Source organism: Myotis daubentonii, chromosome 3, assembly GCF_963259705.1.
Source record: "Myotis daubentonii chromosome 3, mMyoDau2.1, whole genome shotgun sequence".
Taxonomy (NCBI): domain Eukaryota; kingdom Metazoa; phylum Chordata; class Mammalia; order Chiroptera; family Vespertilionidae; genus Myotis; species Myotis daubentonii.
Genome location: NC_081842.1, coordinates 67,265,156 through 67,287,014, shown reverse-complemented (window position 1 = coordinate 67,287,014; position 21,859 = coordinate 67,265,156). Strand labels below are relative to the sequence as shown.

The 21,859-nt window shown below is 36.5% G+C and overlaps 1 protein-coding gene across 6 annotated transcripts in view; it reads right to left on the bottom strand.

Moving 5' to 3' along the window:
• SPICE1 (spindle and centriole associated protein 1) overlaps window positions 1–21,859 on the bottom strand; it is a 67,078-nt gene that overhangs the window by 26,007 nt on the left and 19,212 nt on the right. For 5 of the 6 annotated variants that reach the window (XM_059687822.1, XM_059687820.1, XM_059687824.1 and 2 more), the window contains exons 5-9: window positions 20,830–20,932; window positions 19,889–19,995; window positions 16,320–16,432; window positions 1,158–1,277; window positions 111–253 (exon numbers count right to left, since the gene is read on the bottom strand). In XM_059687822.1, coding sequence (XP_059543805.1) covers window positions 111–253; window positions 1,158–1,277; window positions 16,320–16,432; window positions 19,889–19,995; window positions 20,830–20,932 — 586 coding nt within the window. The remainder of the gene's footprint in view (window positions 1–110; window positions 254–1,157; window positions 1,278–16,319; window positions 16,433–19,888; window positions 19,996–20,829; window positions 20,933–21,859) is intronic. The other variant, XM_059687826.1, reaches the window with a different exon arrangement.

The window sequence follows — 21,859 nt, the reverse complement described above, 5'->3', positions numbered from 1 at the left end:
CTAAGACAGTCAAAACTCAAATAACTTCTTTAAAGATTACTGTGTTCAAGAAAGAAAAAAAAATATAGCAAGCTATTATCTGTAAGAAATAATATAATGTGAAAACAAACCTTTTTTTTCCTCTGATGGAGAGGTGGATGATGGAGTCCCTAGAGGGCTTGTTATTTGTGACTGTGTTGCTATTTTCTGCTGAATATCAGTCCACAGTTTACTAATTATCTCAGAATTATCTTCCTTTAGTTGGTGAAGGAACCTGTAAATTATGGGACAACAAGCTATATATTACAATTAATAAGTGCCATTATTTACACTGTTCAACTGTTTACATGTTTGATTTGAAGAAACTTTTCATAATTCATAATCAAAGAAACCAAGATTTACTTTAACTTATGAGAGAGAACTAAAATACCAGTCTTCTTTTAAATATATATATATATATATATATATATATATATATATATATATATATATATATATATATATATACTTTTATTGATTTTAGAGAAGAAGGGAGAGGGAGAACAAGATAGAAACATCAATAATGAGAGAGAATCATTGATCAGCTGCCTCCTGCACACCCTCTGGGGATTCAGGCAGGGAATGTGCTACAACTGGGATTTGAATAGTGACCTCCTGGTCCATAGGTCAGTGCTCAACCACTGAGCCACACTGGCCAGGCTAAAATATCAGTCTTCTTAGTGTTAGAAGAAATCATTCCATCTCCCTCCCAGTATCCAGCCTGTACTGGCTCCTAAAGCAGGGACTTTCCCCTTTCTGAAGTGGTATGGTCCCATCCTCCTCCCTCTTTCTCTAGAAAAAGTACAAGACTTGGTCCCTTCTGGTTTCTCTCTCCTACTAAAAGCCTGTTCCCAGAGCATCATCTCTGCTCATCACTGAAATAAAGTGATTGGAGCAGACTCTGCCCTACGTGTTGAGAAGCTGGGAGAGGGAGTGGAAAGAAGAGCTACAGCGTAGATAATTAGAGAGCTAAGCTTTATGCTGTAATCATCTTCATCATTGATAAAGCTAATATTTTAATCTCCAAATGTCTATTTCTCAATTAGACTGAGACCAGCCGTGGCCAGTTTGGCTTAGTGGATAGAGCACTGGCTCACGGACTGAAGGTCCCAGGTTTGATCCTGATCAAGGGCATGTACCTGGGTTGCAGGCTTGATTCCCTGCCCTGGTTGAGGCATGTATAGGAGGCAACCAATCGATGTATCTCTTTCACATCGATGTTTCTTTCTCTCTGCCTCTCCTCCTCCCTTCTATTCTCTCTAAAAAATCAATGGAAAAATATCCTCAAGTGAGGATTAACAAAAAAAAAAAAGAGCTAGGGGACGAAAAAGCAGAAACAACCCAAACATCCACCAACTGATGAATGTGATATATCCACACAATGAAATATTATGAAACCATTAAATGAAGCACTGATATATCTACGTCATGGATGAATCTTGAAAACATACTAAGTAAAACACACCAAACACAAAAGACCACATATTGCATGATTCTATATATATGAAATGTCCAGAATTAGCAAATCTACAGAGATAGAAAATAGACCAAATGAATAGATTAGGTAGGGCTCAAGAGTTTGGGGTTACACAGTATGGGTTTTCTTTTAGGAGTAACGCAAATGTTTTAAAATTGATTGTAGATTGTACAAATCTGTGAATATATTAAAAATCATCAAATATTATACTTTAAATATATTTTTATTGATTTCAGAGAGGAAGGGAGAAGGAGAAAGAGATAGAAACATCAATGATGAGAGAGAATTGGCTGCCTCCTGCACACCCCAACCAGGGATAAAGCCTGCAACCCATGAATGCACCCTGACCAGAAATCAAACTATGACCTCCTGGTTCATAGGTTGATGCTCAACCATTAAGCTACACCGGCCAGGCCAAATATTACACTTAAATGGGTAGACTGTGTAGTATCCTATATAATAAAAGGCTAATATGCAAATCAACTGAACAGTGAAATGACCAGCTGCTATACACGCACTGACCACCAGGGGGCAGACACTCAATGCAGGAACTACCCCCTGGTGGTCAATGCACTCCCATAGGGGGAGAGCCGCTCAGCCTGAAGCCAGACTCATGGCTGGTGAGCACAGTGGTGGTGGCGGGAGCCTCTCCTGCCTCTGTGGCAGTTGGACATCCCCCAAGGGGTCCTGGACTGCAAGAGGGTGCAGGCCGGGCTGAGGCACTCCACCCCCCCTTGCAGTGCACAAATTTCATGCACCAGGCCTCTAGTGTTAACTATAAATAAATAAAGCCTTTACCAAAAAAACAAACAAACAAACCAGGAAAAGTGAAATCTTCTTCAGTGGCCCCACAGACCTCAACCTAATGGAGTTGCCTTCAAGCAACTAACAGGTAGTACACTGAACATTAGTTGCTATGAAGTATATTAAGTAAAATGTCCGTAATATATTCTATTCACAAGCGATTATTTATCAAAGCATCAGAAAGATTCCTCTGTAAGACAGTGCTAGCTCTAAGTCTAAACTTAGGACAAATCCTAAGAAAAAGTTGGAATGAGATATCTGTACAAATTGGGAAAATTCAAACCCATATGAACTCACATTTCTCGCTCTAATGTTTATACTTTGAAGAGTCAGGTTATGTGAAATAATAACAAGAAAAATAATATACTGCTATCTATGGTAGGCTTAATAATCCCCCAAATTTACCCACAATCTAATCCCTAGAACCAGTATTACTGTATTTGACTAAAAAGGGACTATGCAATTGTATATATCCATACAAGGCAATATAACAAAACAATTACAATATATTAATAAACCTAAATAAAATGGGTAAGTCCCTAAGAAAATGTAACTTACCGAAATTGACTTGAGTGGAAAGTTTAAATTGAAAGATTTAAGCTAATAAAAATTCACCACCCCCCCACACACACACACATCAAAAAACAGAACACTGCCCTGACCGGTTTGGCTCACTGGATAGAGCATCAGCCTGCGGACTCAAGGGTCCCAGGTTCGATTCTGGTCAAGGGCATGTACCTTGGTTGCAGGCACATCCCCAGTAAGGAGTGTGCAGGAGGCAGCTGATCGATGTGTCTCTTTCATCGATGTTTCTAACTCTCTATCCCTCTCCCTTCCTCTCTGTAAAAAATCAATAAAAATATTTTTAAAAAACACAGAACACTAAAAAAACACTTTATTTAAATGAAATGAAATATATTTAAACAAAAATGAAATAATTTTAAGCTCTATACCTATAAATCTTGAGTCAGAAAATCCAAAACTAAGACCTAAAATGGATAAAAATCAGGAAGAAACAAAAACAAGAATTGATTGAACTTAGGAAATAAATCCAAGAAAAGGGAAAACTACCTCAGAAATAAAGATTAAATTATAATGTGTTTAATGGAGAATTGTTAAATTAACATTTAATAAGGAACATTGAAGAATTACAGAAAGACAAAAAGATTAAGAATAATAACAATTGTTAGAAAGAAAGTACTTGAAATGGAAGACAGAAAAAATCTTTTACATATACATATATATAAAAGGAGTTCCTGAAAAAGAAAAACAAGTGATTTAGAACTAATTTAAAACTATAATCCAAAACTTAAAAACAAAAAACTGAATCCATATATGAAAGGGCTGTTTTTAGGATGCAAAAATTGATCTGGAAAGGTAAAAACTCCAAGACATAACTTGGCAATATTTAAAATATAAAGGAAATAAAATTTAAATGCTAAAATATTAAAATTTAAATTTCAAGTCACTAGATAAAAGTGACTTAATATCCAAATTATTTTAAAATGCAAGAAAAGTATCCTAGCATCAGACTTCTCAAAGGTAACATTCAAAGCAAACCAAGGGTGGAGTAGCATTTTTAAGAAAGTTAAGGGGGGAAAAAAACATATAAACCAAAGGTTTTATATCCAGCTAAGTTGTCCAAATATCAAAGTTATAAAAAAAAACTTTTAACCTTTTAAGAACTCAAGGAACATTATATTCAAAAACCCTATAATAAGCTTTATCTGAGAGATACAACCAAGAGTTAACTAGGGAAATAACATAAAAGGACTGAGATGAGCTAGCATTTAATATATTTAATTGTAGCTCTAAGGTAAAAAAAAAAAAAAAAGAAAAAAGAAATATACAAGGAAGAATAATACATAAATGTTTTATTTTCTATGAAAGCAAAAAGGTATGCAGCTAAAAATGGGGAGACGGATGGAGAGAAAAAAGGGAAATACTGGGAATGTAGAACAATTTATTCGTTGAATAGGAAATGGATAGAAACCAAAAAATACCACTTAAAATCAACACACCTGACAGTAAAAGGTTAAATAAGAAAATAGGAAATTAAAGGCTATATAAAAAATAGATACAAAAAAGGAACCAACTAGAACAAAATTACAAACTTCCTAAATACCAAAAGAAATATTAAAAAGAACGTAGAGAAAGAAAACTATAATTACAGTATAATGACAAAGTTGACATCAAACATAACTGTATCAATAAGTACTTCAGGAAACTTCACCAATTAAAAAAAAAGATTTTCATATTGGCTAACAAGTCAAGGCCCAATTCTATGTTGACTACATAGGACTAATTAGGGGCTCACCTAATATACAATAATTTAGAAAGGCTAAATATAAGAGGATAAGCAAAGATGAACTGGCAATTTAGAAATAAGAAGAAGGCAGAAGTTTCATTCCTGATATTACACGAAGTAGAATTGAAGCCAAAAAGCATTCAGTGTGACAAAGAACACTTTCAAATGCTAAATTCCATATTTCACAATGAAGATACAATATTTATGGAGATCCATGTACCGAAACATGCAACAAGCACCTTTCTAAAAATGGAGGTATTTGACTCTAAAAAGAAATATAAACATCAAATAGAAACACAATAATAGCAAAAGACTTTAATACATTACTCTCAATATAAGATTTGATAAAAATAAATATGGATACAAAAGAAGTTAACAACAGAATCAATGAGGTAGATCTTGTGGCTATACATTTAGAACTTTATACCTTGTTAATAGAGAACACACCTTCTTCTCAAGCACACACACAGAACATTCACAAAAATTTGATCTATTAGGTCACAAAGAAAACATCATTAAGTTCCACAAGTAAAAATATTACAAACTCTGAATGTAATGAAATAAAACTAGAAGTAATAAACCAAAAAAACAAAGAGGCTTTTCTATCTGGAAATATTTTTAAAATATATTAAATAACTCTTAGGTAAAAGGGGAAAATCTAAAGTTAAATTACCTAATTTCTAAAATAACAAAACACTATATATTAGAATATATGGTACACATTTAAAGTAGTGATCAGAGGAAAATTCAGAACCTGAAATAGATCTGTCAATTAAGAATAAAAGAATGAAAATCCATTCCCAACTCAAAATGCTAGAGAAAAAAAGTAAACCAAAACAAAAGGACAAGAAAGGAAATAAAGACAAAAGCAAAAATTGATGAGAAAAAAATCAGAAAAAGAGTAGCTCTAATTAGTAAATCAAAATCCTGGTTCTTTAAAAATTTAACAAAATAGACAAACTAATAATGGAACTAATTATATCATTGCCTTATGATGTCATGCACTGAGGACTTAGCCTCACTTCAGAGATATTCCTGTCCAAAATGTATAACCTGAGTCCAATCACAAAGAAATATCTAAGTCAAATTAGAGGACATTCTATAAAATAATTGGCCTGTATGTCTTCAGATCTGTAAATGTTATGAAAAGCCAGGAAACACTAAAATAAGTTTCCAGATTAAAGAAGATGAAAGAGACATGAAAACAAAATGTAGTAAGAGATCATGCTTGATTCTTAAAACATTAAAAAAGAATGACCATAAATAATACTAAAGGGGCAACTAAAGAAATCTAAATAAGATCTACAGATTAGATAATAGAATTCAATCAATGTAATTTATCCATTGTAATCATTGTACTGTGACTGTGTGAAGGCATGACCTTGTCTTTTAGGAAATATTCACTCACATATTGAGGGGTAAAAGAACGTGAAGTATGCAGCTCACTTCCAAATATGTGTGTATGCATTGATATAGAGAAAAATGATACAGCAAATACAGACAATGTTAACAATTAGTGAATCTAAGTAAAAAGTATACAAAAATTTTTATACTATTCTTATAATGTTTTTTTTCAAATATCAAAATAAAAACTTTCTTAAATTAAGAATATACTTTCAACTAATAAAAGAAGATGGCATAAAACATAGTAAATGGGCTTGAATTTCTCAAGAGGCCTGCAAGGAGAGAATGGAATGATATATTCAAAGTGCTAAAAGAAAGAAATTACCAACCAGAAATACTTTGCCCAGCAAAACTGTCCTTCAGAAATGAAGGCAAGACTTTCCCTAATAAACAAAAGCTGAGGGAATTCATCACCACTCAACCTGCCTGACAGCCCTAGCCGGCTTGGCTCAGTAGATAGAGCATAGGCCTGCGGACTGAAGTGTCCCAGGTTCAATTCCGGCCAAGGGCACATGCCTGGGTTGTGGGCTCCATCCCCAGTGTGGGGTGTGCAGGAGGCAGCCAATCAATGATTCTCTCTCATCATTGTTGTTTCTATCTCTCTCTTCCCTTCCTCTCTGAAATCAATAAAGAAATATATTTTTTTAAATGCTGATAGAAAAATTTCAAGATTAAATGAAAGGGCACTAATTAGTAACATGAAAACATTTGAAAATAAACAACAGAGTAGTAAACATGAAACTATTGTCAGATTCAGCCTACCCTAATACTGTTATAAGGTGATATGTTAACTACTTAGCTCTAGTATAAAGATTAAAGAACAAAGGTATTAAAAATAGCTATAGCTACAAACCATTGTTAATGTATACACAGTATAAAAAGACCTAAATAATGACATCAAAAATAAAAAGGGTGAGTAAAAGGATAGAGTGTATGTAATCAAAAAGTTAAATTGTTAGCAGAAAATAGACTGGAGTAAAAAGATACAAAGACCAGTAGAACAGAATGAAGAGCCAGAAAAAACCCTTACATAAGCATTCAATTAATTTTTGACAAGGGGGAAGGACAGTTTCTTCAATAAATATATTGGGGAAATTGGATAAATAAGAACAGAATAATAAAATTGGACCCCTATCTTATATCACTCAAAAATTAACTCTAAATAGATTAAAGACTTCAACATAAGACCTGAAATGGTAAAATTCCTAGGGGGAAAAAAAGCAACAAGGATCTGGCAACAATTTTTGTATATGATACCCAAAGCATAAGCAACAAAAGTAAAAATGAATATGGGACTACATCAAACTGAAAAGTTTCTGCACAGCAAAAAAACAGTCAACAAAATGAAAAGGCAACTTACAAAATGGGAGAAAATATTTGTAATTCATATATCTGATAAGAGGTTAATTTCCAAAATATACAAAGAACTCATACAACAATAGCCAAAAAAATCTGATTTTCACTCCGGCCAAAGACCTGCTACCTCATCTGCAGACCCACAGACTCCAGGACTCCTGCCTCCCCAGTCACAAACTCCTGTGAGTCCCGGTGTACGATCCCTCCCACCAAGCCCACCTCTTCAGCCACAGGCCCCACACTACCCAGCGCCTGGGCCCGAGGGCAAGTCCTGGAGTGTGCAACCCTCCCACCAAGCCCGCCGCTTCAGCCACAGGCCCCATGCTACCCAGCGCCTGGGCCCTGTGGAGAGTATCATAGTGCGTGACCCTCCTGCCAAGTGGGCTGCTTCAGCCACAGGCCCCATGCTACCAGCATCTGGGATCTCCAAAGAGTCCCAGAGTGTGTGACCCTCCTGCCAAGCCCTCTGCTTCAACCACAGGCCACATGCAACTTGGCACCTGGACTCTTCAGTAAGGGCAAAAATGGGGAGACAAAGAAACAACCCCCAAAGAAAAAAAGGGGGAATCCTTAGGAAAGGAACTAAATGAAATGGAGGCATGCAGTATGACAGAAAAAGAATTCAGAGTAAGGATCACATTGTTCCTAAACCGGCTGGATGAGAAAATCAACAACTTATGTAAGAATTAAGAGAAAATCAAGAATGATATAACTACAATAATAAACACAATAGAAGGTTTCAACAGCAGACTAGAAGAAGCAGAGGACCAAATTAGCGAGTTAGAAGACCGGGCAGAAAACATACCCAATCTGAACAATTGGAGAAGAAATTAGAAAGCAGGAAAAGAGCCTAAGGGAGGTTTGGGACAACATGAAATGAAGTAGCTTCTGTATTACAGGGGTGCCAGAATGATAAGAAGAGGAGCAAGGATTAGAAAACATATTTAAAGAAATAATGACAGAAAACTTCCCATATTTGGGGAAGAGAAAAGTCACATAGGCAGAGAGTCCTAAACAAGATGAACCCCAAAAGACCCACACCAAGACATGTCATAATTACAATGGCAAACATTAACAACAAAGAGAGAGTCTTAAAGGCTACAAGAGAGAGACAGAATTACCTACAAGAGATCTCCCATTAGATTATCAACAGATAATTGATTTCTCAACAGAAACACATCAGGCCAGAAGGGGATGGATTGAAGTATACAAAGTGATGCAAAGCAAGGGACTGAATCCAAGAATACTCTATTCAGCAAGACTATCATTCAAAATTGAAGGGGAAAGCAGGGGCTTCCTAGACAAAAAAAAGGCTAAGGGAGTTTATCACTATCAAGCCAGCAACGCAAGAAATGCTAAAGCAGTGGTTCTCAACCTGTGGGTCGCGACCCCTTTGGGGGTTGAACGACCCTTTCACAGGGGTCGCCTAAAACCATCGGAAAACACATATATAATTACATATTGTTTTTGTGATTAATCACTATGCTTTAATTATGTTCAATTTGTAACAATGGAAATACATCCTGCATATCAGATATTTACATTACGATTCATAACAGTAGCAAAATTACAGTTATGAAGTAGCAACGAAAATAATTTTATTGGTGGGGACACCACAACATGAGGAACTGTATTAAAGGGTCGCAGCATTAGGAAGGTTGAGAACCACTGTGCTAAAAAGACTGTTGTAAAAAGAAGAAAAATAAAGAGAAGAAGGAATACAGGCATAAAGGATAAAAATGTCTATAAACAAGTACCTATCAATAATAATCTTAAACATAAATGAATTAAATGCTCCAATCAAAAGACATCAAGTGGCTGAATGGACAAGAAAATATGATCCATATATGCTGTCTATAAGAGATCCACTTCAGAACAAAGGACTCACACAGGCTGAAAATGAAGGGATGGAAAAATATCATTCAGGCAAAAGAAAATGAAAAGAAAAGCTGGGGTAGCAATACTTATATCTGATAAAATAGACCTCAAAGTGAAGACCATAACAAGAGACAAGAAAGGTCACTTCATAATACTAAAGAGATCGATACAACAAGAGGATATAACTCTGGTAAACATATATGCACCCAATGCAAGAGCACCAAAATACATAAAAAAAACTTCTGGGAGAGATCAACAGCAATATAACCATAGTAGGGGACTTTAATACTCCATTGACATCACTGGATAAATCCTCTAGACAAAACTCAACAAAAAAATAGCAATCCTAAACAACTCACTAGATCAGATGGACTTAATTGACATCTTCAGAATATTTCACCCCAAAGCTACAGAATATACATTCTTCTCAAGTGCACATGGGATATTTTCAAAGAAAGACCACATATTAGGACACAGGCTAAATCTCTACAAATTCAATAAGACTGAAATCATACCAAGCATCTTCTCAGACCACAATAGAATAATATTAGAAATCAACTACAATAAAAACAATAAAAAAATTCAAACACTTGGAAACTAAATAGCATGTTATTAAACAACGATTGGGTTACCAAAGAGATCAAAGAAGAAATAAAAAACATCCTGGAAACAAATGACAATGAAAACACAACAATCTAAAGTGTATGGGACATGCCGGGGTCCAACCCCAGCAGGTCCAGGGGTTCCCAAAGGCGTAGACAGAGTCGGCGAAGAAGGAAGGACACGGAGACAGTGTTCAGTTGATCAGCAGCCTAGCCAGGATCTCCAGCCAGGATCTCCAGCCAAGTTCTGGTCTGGATCTCCAGAGAGGTTCTGCTCTTTATTGTCTTGTTACATCCGTATTTATACCAGTTGAATTTAATCCTGTCAATTTCTATGGCAAAGGTTAGGGCGTTTCTTATCTCCACTCCAGGGAGTAAAGATTATGTAGCTTAAGCGTGATTGTTTGTAGTTAAAGTGATTAACTACCCGCCTGGCACTTAGTTAAGGAGTTTCATCCCCTCCCTAACTTCAGGGAAAAATCCCTACCTGGGGAAACAACCTTTCTCGGAGAGGTGACCTTGGTTAAAACACACAGCGCTAAGGGGAGCAAACATATTAAGAACAGCATGCTATATACGCCAGGTCCCTTGAAACATATGCTGTGCAGATGTTTCTATCCTGCAGCGACTGTGTCAAGCAGCAAGGATGGACCGGCTTCCGGCAGGGAAACAGTGAATGCAGTCCTAAGAGGGAAGTTCATAGCATTACAGGCCTACCTCAAAAAACAAAACAAAACAAAAAAAAAAGAATAACTGGTAATAAATTATCTAACTCTAACTCTACAAAGAATTAGAAAAAGAGCAACAAGAAAAGCCCAGAATGAGCAGAGAGAAGAAAATAATAAAGATCAGAGCAGAAATAAATGACATGGGGAACAAAAAAACAATGCAAAAGAAGAATTAAACCAAAAGCTGGTGCTTTGAAAGCATAAACAAGATTGATGAACCTCTAGCCAGGCTCACCAAGAAGCAAAGAGAGCAGACCCAAATAAACAAAATCAGAAATGAAAGAGGTGAAATAACAACAGACCCCACATAAATACAAAGGATTGTAAAAAAAATAAAAAATAAAAAAATACTATGAACAACTCTATTCCAACAATCTGGTCAACCTAGAAGAAATGGACACATTCCTAGAAAAATACAACCTCCCAAAAGTCAATCAGGAAGAAAAAAATCTGAATAGGCCCATAACTATGGAGGAAATGGAAGCAGTAATCAAAAAACGTCCAGCAAACAAAAGTGTTGGACCAGGTAGCTTCACAGGGAAGTTTTACCAAACATTCAAAGAAAAACTAAAATTTATCCTACTCAGACAATTCCAAAAAATTTTTTATTTTATTTATTAAAATTCCAAAAAATGTAAGAGTAAGGCATACTTCCAAGTTTTTTTCTATGAAGCCAGCATTATCCTAATCCCAAAACCAGATAAAGACACTACAAAAAAAAAGAACTGCAGGCCAATATCCCTGACGAACATAGATGCTAAAAATCCTCAACAAAATTCTAGCAAATCGGAATCAGCATTACATTACAAAGATCATACACCATGATCAAGTAAGATTTATTCCAGGGATGCAAGGTTGGTACAATAGGAACAAATCAATAAATGTGATACATCACATAAATAAATTGAGAGGCAAAAATCACATAATCATATCAATTAATCCAGAAAAGGCATTTGACAAAATCTAACACCCTTTCCTCATAAAAAAAACTCTCAGCAAAGTAGGAATAGAGGGATCAGAACTCAACATAATAAAAGCCTTATATGACAAACTTACAGCCAACATTGTACTCAATGGGCAAAAACTAAAACCATTTCTTCTAAAAACAGGAACAAGACAGGGATGCCCATTTTCACCATTCTTGTTCAACATAATACTGGAAGTGCTAGCCATGGCAATCAGACAAGAAAAAATAAAAGGCTTTCAAATTGGAAAAGAAATAAAATTGTCATTATTTGCAGATGACATGATATTATACATTGAAAACCCTAAAGACTCCATCGAAAATCTACTAGACTTATAAATGAATTCGGCAATGTAGCAGGATACAAAATTAACACCCAGAAATCTATGGCTTCTTTATACACCAATAATGAACTCACAGAAAGAGAAACAAACAAACAAAAAAATCCCTATACTCGGAAAACTACAGGTCATTGAAAAAAGAGATAGAGGAAGACATAAACAAATGGAAGAATATACTGTGTTCATGGATTGGTAGAATCAACATCATTAAAATGTCCATACTACCCAAAGCAATCTATAGATTCAATGCAATCCCCATTAAAATATCAACGGCATATTTCAAAGACCTAAAACAAACTCTCCAGAAATTCATATGGAATAAAAAAAGACCCCGAATAGCCACAGCAATCTTGAGAAAGAAGAACAATGTTGGAGGGACCACAATACCAGATATCAACCTAAATTTCAAAGCCACTGTTCTCAAAACTGCCTGGTACTGGCACAATGGGACAGAACAGAGAACCCAGAAATCGACCTAAGCCACTATGCTTAATCAATATTTGACAAAGGAGGCAAGAGCATACAATGGAGTCAAGGCAGTTTCTTCAATAAATGGTGTTGGAAAAATTGAACAGATACATGCAAAAAAAATGAAACTAGACCACCAACTTACACAATACACAAAAATAAACTCAAAATGGATAAAGGACTTAAACATAAGACGAGAAACCATAAAAATCTTAGAAAACTCCATTGGCAGCAAAATAGCAGACATATGTCGTAGCTATATCTTTACCAATATAGCTCTGAGGACAATAAAAACCAAGGAGAAAATAAACAAATGGGACTATATCAAAATAAAAAGCTTCTGCACAGCAAAAGAAACCATCAACAAAACAACAAGAAAGCCCACTGCATGGGAGAACATATTTGCCAATGTTATCTCCGATAAGGGTTTAATCTCCAACATTTTTAGGGAACTCGTACAATTTAACAAAAGAAAGATAAACAATCCAATAAAAAAAAATGGGCAAAGGACCTAAATAGACACTTTTTGAAAGAAGACATACAGAAGGCCAAGAGACATATGAAAACATGCTCAAAGTCACTAATCATCCGAGAGATGCAAATCAAAACAACAATGAGGTACCATCTCACACCTGTCAGAATGGCTATCATCAACAAATCAACAAACAAGTGCTGGCGAGGATGCGGAGAAAAAGGAACCCTCTTGCACTGCTGGTGGGAATGCAGACTGGTGCAGCCACTGTGGAAAACAGTATGGCCTTTCCTCAAAAAGTTAAAAATGGAACTTCCATTTGACCCAGTAATACCACTTCTAGGAATATATCCCAAGAAAACAGAAACACCAATCAGAAAGGATATATTCACCTCTATGTTCATAGCAGCACAATTTACCATAGCTAAGATTTGGAAACAGCCCAAGTGCCCATCAGCAGATGAGTGGATTAGAAAACTGTGGTACATCTACACAATGGAATACTATGCTGCTGTAAAGAGAAAGGAATTCTTACCATTTGCAACAACATGGATGAAACTGGAGAGCATTATGTAAACGAAATAAGCCAGTCAGAGAAAGATAAACATCACATGATCTCACTCATTTGTGGAATATAATGAACATCATAAACTGATGAGCAAAAATATATACAGAGACAAAGAAGCATTGAACAGACTATCAAACTTCAGGGGGAAGGCAGGGGAGTATGGGGGGGAGGGGTAAGAGATCAACCAAATGACTTGTATGCATGCATATAAGCATAACCAATGGGCACAGACACTAGGGGGGGAGGGCATGTGCAGGGGTGGAGGGAGGCCGGGGGGAGGTCAATAGGGGAAAAAGAAGACAAATGTTCTACTATTTGTAATACGTTAATCAATAAAATAAAATAAATAAATAAATAAAACTTCCAACAAACAAAAGCCCTGGGCCAGGTGGCTTCACTGGGGAGTTTTACCAAACAGTTAAAGAAGAACTAAAACCTATCCTCCCCAGACTATTCCAAAAAATTCAAGAGGAAGGCACATTCTAAGCTCTTTCTATGAAGCCAGCATTACCCTAATCCCAAAACCAGATAAAGACACTAAAAGGAAAGAGAATTATAGGCCAATATCCCTGATGAACATAGATGCTAAAATCCTCAACAAAATTCTAACAAATCGGATCCAGTATTACATTAGAAAGATCATACACCATGACCAAGTGAGATTTATTCTGGGGATGCAAGGATGGTACAATATCCGCAAATCAATAAATATGATACACCTGCCGAAACTGGTTTGGCTCAGTGGATAGAGCGTCGGCCTGCGGACTGAAAGGTCCCAGGTTCGATTCCGGTCAAGGGCATGTACCTACCTGGGTTGCGGGCACATCCCCATTAGGAGGTGTGCAGGAGGCAGCTGATCAATGTTTCTCTCTCATCGATGTTTCTAACTCTCTATCTCTCTCCCTTCCTCTCTGTAAAAAATCAATAAAATATTTTTTAAAAAATATATGATACACCAAACTTCAGAGGGAAGGTAGAGTTGGGGGGTAGGGGTGGGGAGATCAACCAAAGTACTTGTATGCATGCATATAGCATAACCAATGAATACAGACACTAGGGGTGTGAGGGCATGTGCTGGGGGTGGGAGTGGCTGGGGAGAGGTCAATGGGGGAAAAGGGAGACATATGTAATACTTCAAACAATAAAGAATTTTTAAAAATCTGAATTTTAAAATAGGCAGAGGCACCCTTTATTTATCAAGCATAATATTACACATTAAAGAACAGTTAGTAAGAACTTTGTAGTATCCCGCAGGACTTTGCTAACAATGATCTTTGGAAGTGAAAAAAGAAATGCTCTGAAAAATATCAACCACCGAAATAGTACTGTTGGCACTGTGTTCACAAACATGGTCCCCACACCCAGCAGGTTGGATTTTGTTTTGGGACTGGGTTTTTTTGTAATAATGTGCTGGGATTACTAAAAAAAAAGAAAAGAACCCTTTTGAGTTTGCCCTAAAATAAATGAAACTTAATTCAGCTTCCTGCAAAACACACACACACACACACACACACACACACACACACACACACACACATTCTCAAAGGCAGAAGACCTAAACAGACAAAGATATACAAATAGCCAACAGCCAACAGGTACATAAAAAGTACTCAACATTACTAATCATCAGGGAAATGTAAATCAAAATCACAATGAGGACCGAAACCGGTTTGGCTCAGTGGATAGAGCGTCGGCCTGTGGACTGAAAAGGTCCCGGGTTCGATTCCGGTCAAGGGCATGTACCTGGGTTGCGGGCACTTCCCCGGTGGGGGATGTGCAGGAGGCAGCTGATCGATGTTTCTCTCTCATCGATGTTTCTGGCTCTCTGTCTCTCTCCCTTCCTCTCTGTAAAAAATCAATAAAATATATTTTAAAAAAAAATCACAATGAGGTATCACTTGATGCCCATTAGAATGGTTATTATCAAAAAGTGAAAAGATAACAAGTGTTGGTGAGAATGTGGAGAAAAGGGAATCCTTGTGCACTGTTGATGGGAATATAAAATGGTGCCACCACTATGGAAAACAGTACAGCAGTTCCTCAAAAAATATAACTACCATATGATCTAGCAATCCCACCTCTGGTATAAGGCCAAAGGAAATGAAAACAGGACCCGAAAGAGATATCTATAGTCCCATATTGATTGCAGCATTATTCACAATTACCAAGATATGGAAACAACCTAAGTGTCTGTCAACAGATGAATGAATAAAGAAGATGTGAGGTAGATAGATAGATGATTGATAGATAGATAGATAGATAGATAGATAGATAGATAGATAGATAAATAGATACTAGTAGATAGATAGATGATAGATAGATAGATAGATAGATAGATAGATAGATAGATAGATATGGATAGATGGATGATAGATAGATAATGAAATATTATCCAGCCATGAAAAAAAAGGAAATCCTACATTATCACAAATCCACATTTGTGATAATGTAAATGAAACTTGAGGGCATTATGCCAATTGAGATAAGTGAGACAGAGAAAGACAAATACTATGTTACTTATATGTGAAATCAAAAAAAGCTGAATGGTTAACAGGGGCTGGGGCAGGGAAATGGGGAGATGGTAAAAGGGTAAAGACTTCTAGTAATAAGATGAGTAACTTCTAAAGATCTACCGGTAATGCACAGCATAGTGATTATAGCTAAAAATACTGTATTATATACTTGAAATTTGCTAAGTGAATAGATCTTAAATGCTCTCACCATAAAAAAAGAAATGGTAATTATGTGATGTGATAGAGCATTAGATAATGCTATGGTGATCGTTTTGCATACATCAATGTATCAAATCAACAAGTTGTGCACCTTAAATATACACAAGATTACATATTAATGATATCGCAATAAAGCTGGGGAAAAATGGCCTTGGAAAAAAAGAAGAGTGTTGTAGATACCTATGCCATATGTACATACCTGTCTGCATTCATGTTAGACTGAGAGTTTAGAGAGTTATCCAACTCATTCTCACTTTCCTCTGACTGGCTGTTAACAGTTTCTTCTTCTTCTTCATCTATTTCGTTAAGAGCCTTTCTCAACATAAAAATAAGAATAACAACACAAGTTGGTTATATGCACACTCATCCTTTTTTTTTTCTTTTTTTCATAACAGAAGAGAGGTCCCTCTTTCTAAGGCTACTCCATGTGGTTTACAACCCAAATCCTCTCACCTCCTCCACTCCACCAATTTCCCCTTCTCCTCCTCCATCTTCAACCTCTCCCTCTGTACTGGCTTCAGCTCATCCACATTTAAGTGTGACCAAGTCTCTCCCATCTTATCCTGACCCTATTCCCCCTCAAGCTACTATTTATCTTCTCTCTATCACAACCAAATTTGTAGAACAAGTTGCCCCCTCTCCCATTCGCCATCTATGCCCTGCCACCTTGCCTCTGCTCTGCCACTCCACTCAGACTGCTCTCTACAAGTCAACACCAAAACCCTGGTTCTTAAATCTAATGGATACTTTTCAGTCTTTGCTTTCCTTTATTTCTCTAACTCATTTAGAGAAATGAGATATTAATGACCACTCATGTCTTTCTTGATCCACTCCTCCTTTTAACTTCCATTATACGGTATTTTCTTGGTTCTTCTATTCTCTTGTCTGTTCCTTCCCAATCTCCTTTACTGGTGCTTTTTCTAGCCCTCCCTCATATCTGATATGACTCCAGGTCCTTCCTTTGGACCCTTATTCTCCTCTCATCTGACTCACTTTCTAAATGACTGTATTTAATCTCAACGCTGCAATTACAAGTCAAAAGCTATTAATTTGCAATCCTCTATCTTTCTTGAGCCCTGGACATTTATATCCAACTGCCTAAATGCCTAAAAAATTTCAATGATAAATCATCCTATACACACACTCAACAGCTCTAAAACAGCTCATCCTCCTAAGCGTCTCCTGTCATTCCTACCAGATTACCTAAGACCATAAACAGTATCACCATTCATTCAGATGCTCAAGCAAGCAACTGGGAATTATTTGTCTTTCTCATTTGTCACATCTAATCAGCCACCCAATCCTGTCAATTCCACCCCTTTTCCCTTCTATCTTCTTCCCTACTGCCACTGCTTTGGGACAGGTCCTCACCACTTCTCACTAAGACTCCAACCTGAGTCTTCTAACCAGATCCTCTCGCCAGTTTTGTCCCTCCCAGTCCATCTTCCACACGACAGCCTATTTCATCATGTCTCAGTTCTCAACATCCTTTAGTGCAGAGGTGGGGAACATTTTTCTGCCAAGGGCCATTTGGATATTTATAAAGTCATTCTCGGGCCATACAAAATTATCAGCTTAAAAATTGGCCTGCTATATTTGGTCAAACATTTCATTAAATCACCCCGAATGCCTTGGCAGGGCCAAACCAAATATTCCGAGAGCTTTATACAGCCCTCGGGCCAGACATTCCCCACCCCTGCTTTAGTGGCTCTACTTTTACTTTCATAACCTAACTCCATCCTATCTCTCTAACCTCAGCTCTTGCCACTTCTCCCCATGATAGAGTCCACGATTATCTGAAAGCTATGGTTTTAATAAGTGCCAAAATATAAATGGTTTTTACCTAGGGACATAGTAATGGGTTTTGGCTATTTAAAATATATGTAACATTCTACTGAATTGTCTTTGTAAGAAAACAGTGTACTTTACAAGTCTTTAATTATTCTGGACCTTATAATTCCCTAGGATCATCCCTCTAATTGATGATTCCCTTTTCTCATAGAAGATATGAATAACGAGGAAATTGCATTAAACAGGTACTGAGTCCTAATCATTCATAAGAAGTTTTATTTATTTTTTTAATATATCTTTATTGATTTCAGAGAAAAAAGGAAAGGGAGAGAGACTGATACATCAATGATGAGAGAGAATCATTGATCAGCTGCCTCCTTCATGTGCGCCCCCCCCCCCCAACCCGCCCCCATTGGGGATTGAGCCCACAACCCAGGCATGTACCTGACAGGGAATCAAACCATGACCTCTTGGTTCATAGGTCGACGCTCAACCTCTGAGCCACAATGGCTGGGCAGAAGTTTTGTTTTATTTTATTTATTTCATTTTATTTATATCTTTAATGATTTCAGAGAGGAAGGAAGAGGGAGAAAGAGATAGAAACATCAATGAGAATCTAAGAGAATCCTTGATCAGATGCCTCCTATACACCCCACACTGGGGACTGAGCCCACAACTGGGCATATGCCCTGACCGGGAATCGAACCATGACCTCTTGGTTCATAGGTCGACGCTCAACCTCTGAGCCACAATGGCTGGGCAGAAGTTTTGTTTTATTTTATTTATTTCATTTTATTTATATCTTTAATGATTTCAGAGAGGAAGGAAGAGGGAGAAAGAGATAGAAACATCAATGAGAATCTAAGAGAATCCTTGATCAGATGCCTCCTATACACCCCACACTGGGGACTGAGCCCACAACTGGGCATATGCCCTGACCGGGAATCGAACCATGACCTCCTGGTTCATAGGTTGACACTCAACTACTGAGCCACTCCAGCTGGGCCAGAGTTTTATTTTAGTATTAAGTTCTTCATGGGCTTTTAAAAAATGTTTTAATTGATTTCAGAGAGAGAGGAAGGGAGAGAGAGAAATATGAATGTGAAAGAGAAACATCGATCGCTGCCTCCCACATGCCCACTACCAGAGATCGAGCCCACAACCTAGGCAATGGTCCCTGACCGGGAATCAAACCAGCGACCTTTTGGGGCATGGGATGACAACCAACCAACTGAGCCACATTGGCCAGGGCTTCACGGGATTTTAAAAAATGTTTACTATCTCAAAATTCTAAACATTTTGATTAATTAAGAGTTCTAATTACGTTAGGATACAGCTAGTTAATGTTTTACTGCTATAATATAATTGTCCCATCTAACTAGTCAATAAATGCCAAGTTTCCTGGGTAGCTCTTTTTAAACATACTAATACATTAGAAGAAACAACCATAGCATGTATATTCTATTTAACAAAAAACACTCTAAGCCAACTCAGATACCTTAAGAAATTAATTCAAGATCAAACATCTAGTAAGTAGCAAAATATGAACACAGATCCAACTGACTTCAAAGAGGAAGACTCCTTGCTGTTTCCATACTGGCAGACGGTGGCAGCAGTCTTATGGAGCTAGGCAGTCTAGATATGAATGTCATCTCTGATGCTAACTAGCTATGTGATCTTGGACAAGTCACTTAGAAATTTTCTGAACCTGAGTTTTTTTTATCTGCTAAATGAGGATAATAGTGTCTATCTCTAAGTAAGTGCTCAGTATGTGTTAGCTATTATTATCCAGCCCTATCTAGTTTAGTACAAACACTATACTCACAGAAGGTGCAATATGATTAAGAACAATTCCAACAACCACAACTTTGTATTTGTTGGCATTTAAGCTTTTGAAATGCTTACCACAATACCTACCTACATCAACTTAAACTTAATTTCGGCATGAGCATTTTGGCTGTAGGCAGAGCACATTACCTGAGGCTCCACAGCAGAGTCATCAAGGATGGCCTGGGTGACGGGGTCTTGATTTAGCACAATGGGCCCTTGAGAGGAATCAGGAGCCACTGTTACATTCGGAAACCCTGCAGAAGGAAAATGCTGTGATGACTTTGTTTCATTTCACTAAAGTAATTTCACAAGCACTAAACACTTCCATAGGTTTGTATCAGGATATGAAAATCTTTTATGGCAACAGCAGCTCACTCTTATGCAATACTTACTATATACCAGGCGTAGTTCTAAGTGCTTTTACGTATATTAAATAATTTTACCCTGACAAAATCCTATGAGATTGTTACTATTATTATTTTACAGATCAATAAACTGAAACTCAGAAACCTGAAGCAACTGGACCAGAGTCGCACTGATAATAGGCTGAGCCAGGATTCAAACCTTAAACTAAAAATTAATTATTTCTTTTTAGGGATTAAAATAAAAAATGGATTATATACTCATTATGAATAATACTGTATTAGGAGGTGAGAAGTTCCCCTCAGAAAGAGATATGTTGCTTTAGATTTCAAATTAAGTTTTACTCAACTTACATATAAACAGATACTTCGATTATATAACTTAATATTAATAAACAAAAAATCAAGTCCTATTTTAAATTATAAAATCTTGTACACTGCACCACAAAATATTTTAGTAGATAATAACACTACTTTTCCTTAGTTGAGTAATTTGTAATAGTTAAGATTATCAGTGAAAAGCAAACAAATTATAATGAATGTATGCCTAATAACTCTTATATGCTATCCACTCTAGAATACTTGTAATATAAATAATATGATGCCTGAAAAAAATATTTTTTTTTTGAAAAAAAAAAAATATTTTAAATTCTTCCAAATAGCCATTTGTGCCTATAAATTAAAAAAAAAAAAAAAAGAAGCTTTTGTTTGAATTGAATACTTTACCTGTGCGCCTACGAGGAAAATCAACAAACAGATCTTTGGTTGCAGCCATCAAATGATCAGATTTTTCCAATGCATCCTGCATCTGGTATTGATCAGAAAGAATCTACATATATAAATGATAAATATTATTCAGAATATATATATTCTTATCAAATCACAAAGGAGAAATCCATACAAAGGCACAAAGCATAAAAATAACCATAGGTCACTACTTTACTAAAATCCTTCAGTGGCGATATCCTTAAGTACCAGTAGATGGGGCTATTACAATAATTAGTGGATTTCAAATGCTTAGTTGCAATCCTGAGAAATACATTATTAAATTGTGTCCAAATACACACATGTAAATGTAAATATATAACACACAAAAAGTTCTATTTAATCTTAGTCTTTGGAAACAAATTTGATATCTTCTTTTTAGTTTCTGTTCTACTTTTTTAAATGATTATAATCCACTAAATTGATTTCATTATCCATTAACAAGTTGTGATCCACAGTTTGAAAAACATTGATTAAAGATAAGAATCTCTGAGCCATAAAGCAGTTTCAACCGATAAAGTGATTTCATAAATCACAACTTAAAAAACATGATGTAAAATATGAGTTTTAAGGTGTTAAACAAACACGTGATGCTTCTTTCCGTTTTTATAAACAATTTGGGTTTTTATCCTGGAGAGATAAGAACATTAAAAATACCATTATAGTAGTGCCTCTGATTATGCACTTTCCACATAATTACAAGCAAGGACACAAGCTAAAGTAAAAGCAGGTCAACTCTACCTATCACCATCAGAGGGCATTCATAAGTTAAAAGGAGTCTTAAAATTGGAAACTGTCCAGTTTCCAGCACTGGCCCCAATCTATAGGACAGCTAGTAACAAATGCTCTTACCAGAACTTCACTAGGCCAGGGGTAGGGAACATCCGGCCTGCAGGCCACATAAGGCCAGAGAAATGATTTGGTCTGGCCTTGCCAAGGTATTAGGGGTGAGTTAATTAAATATCTGACCAGCCCTGACTGGTTTGGCTCA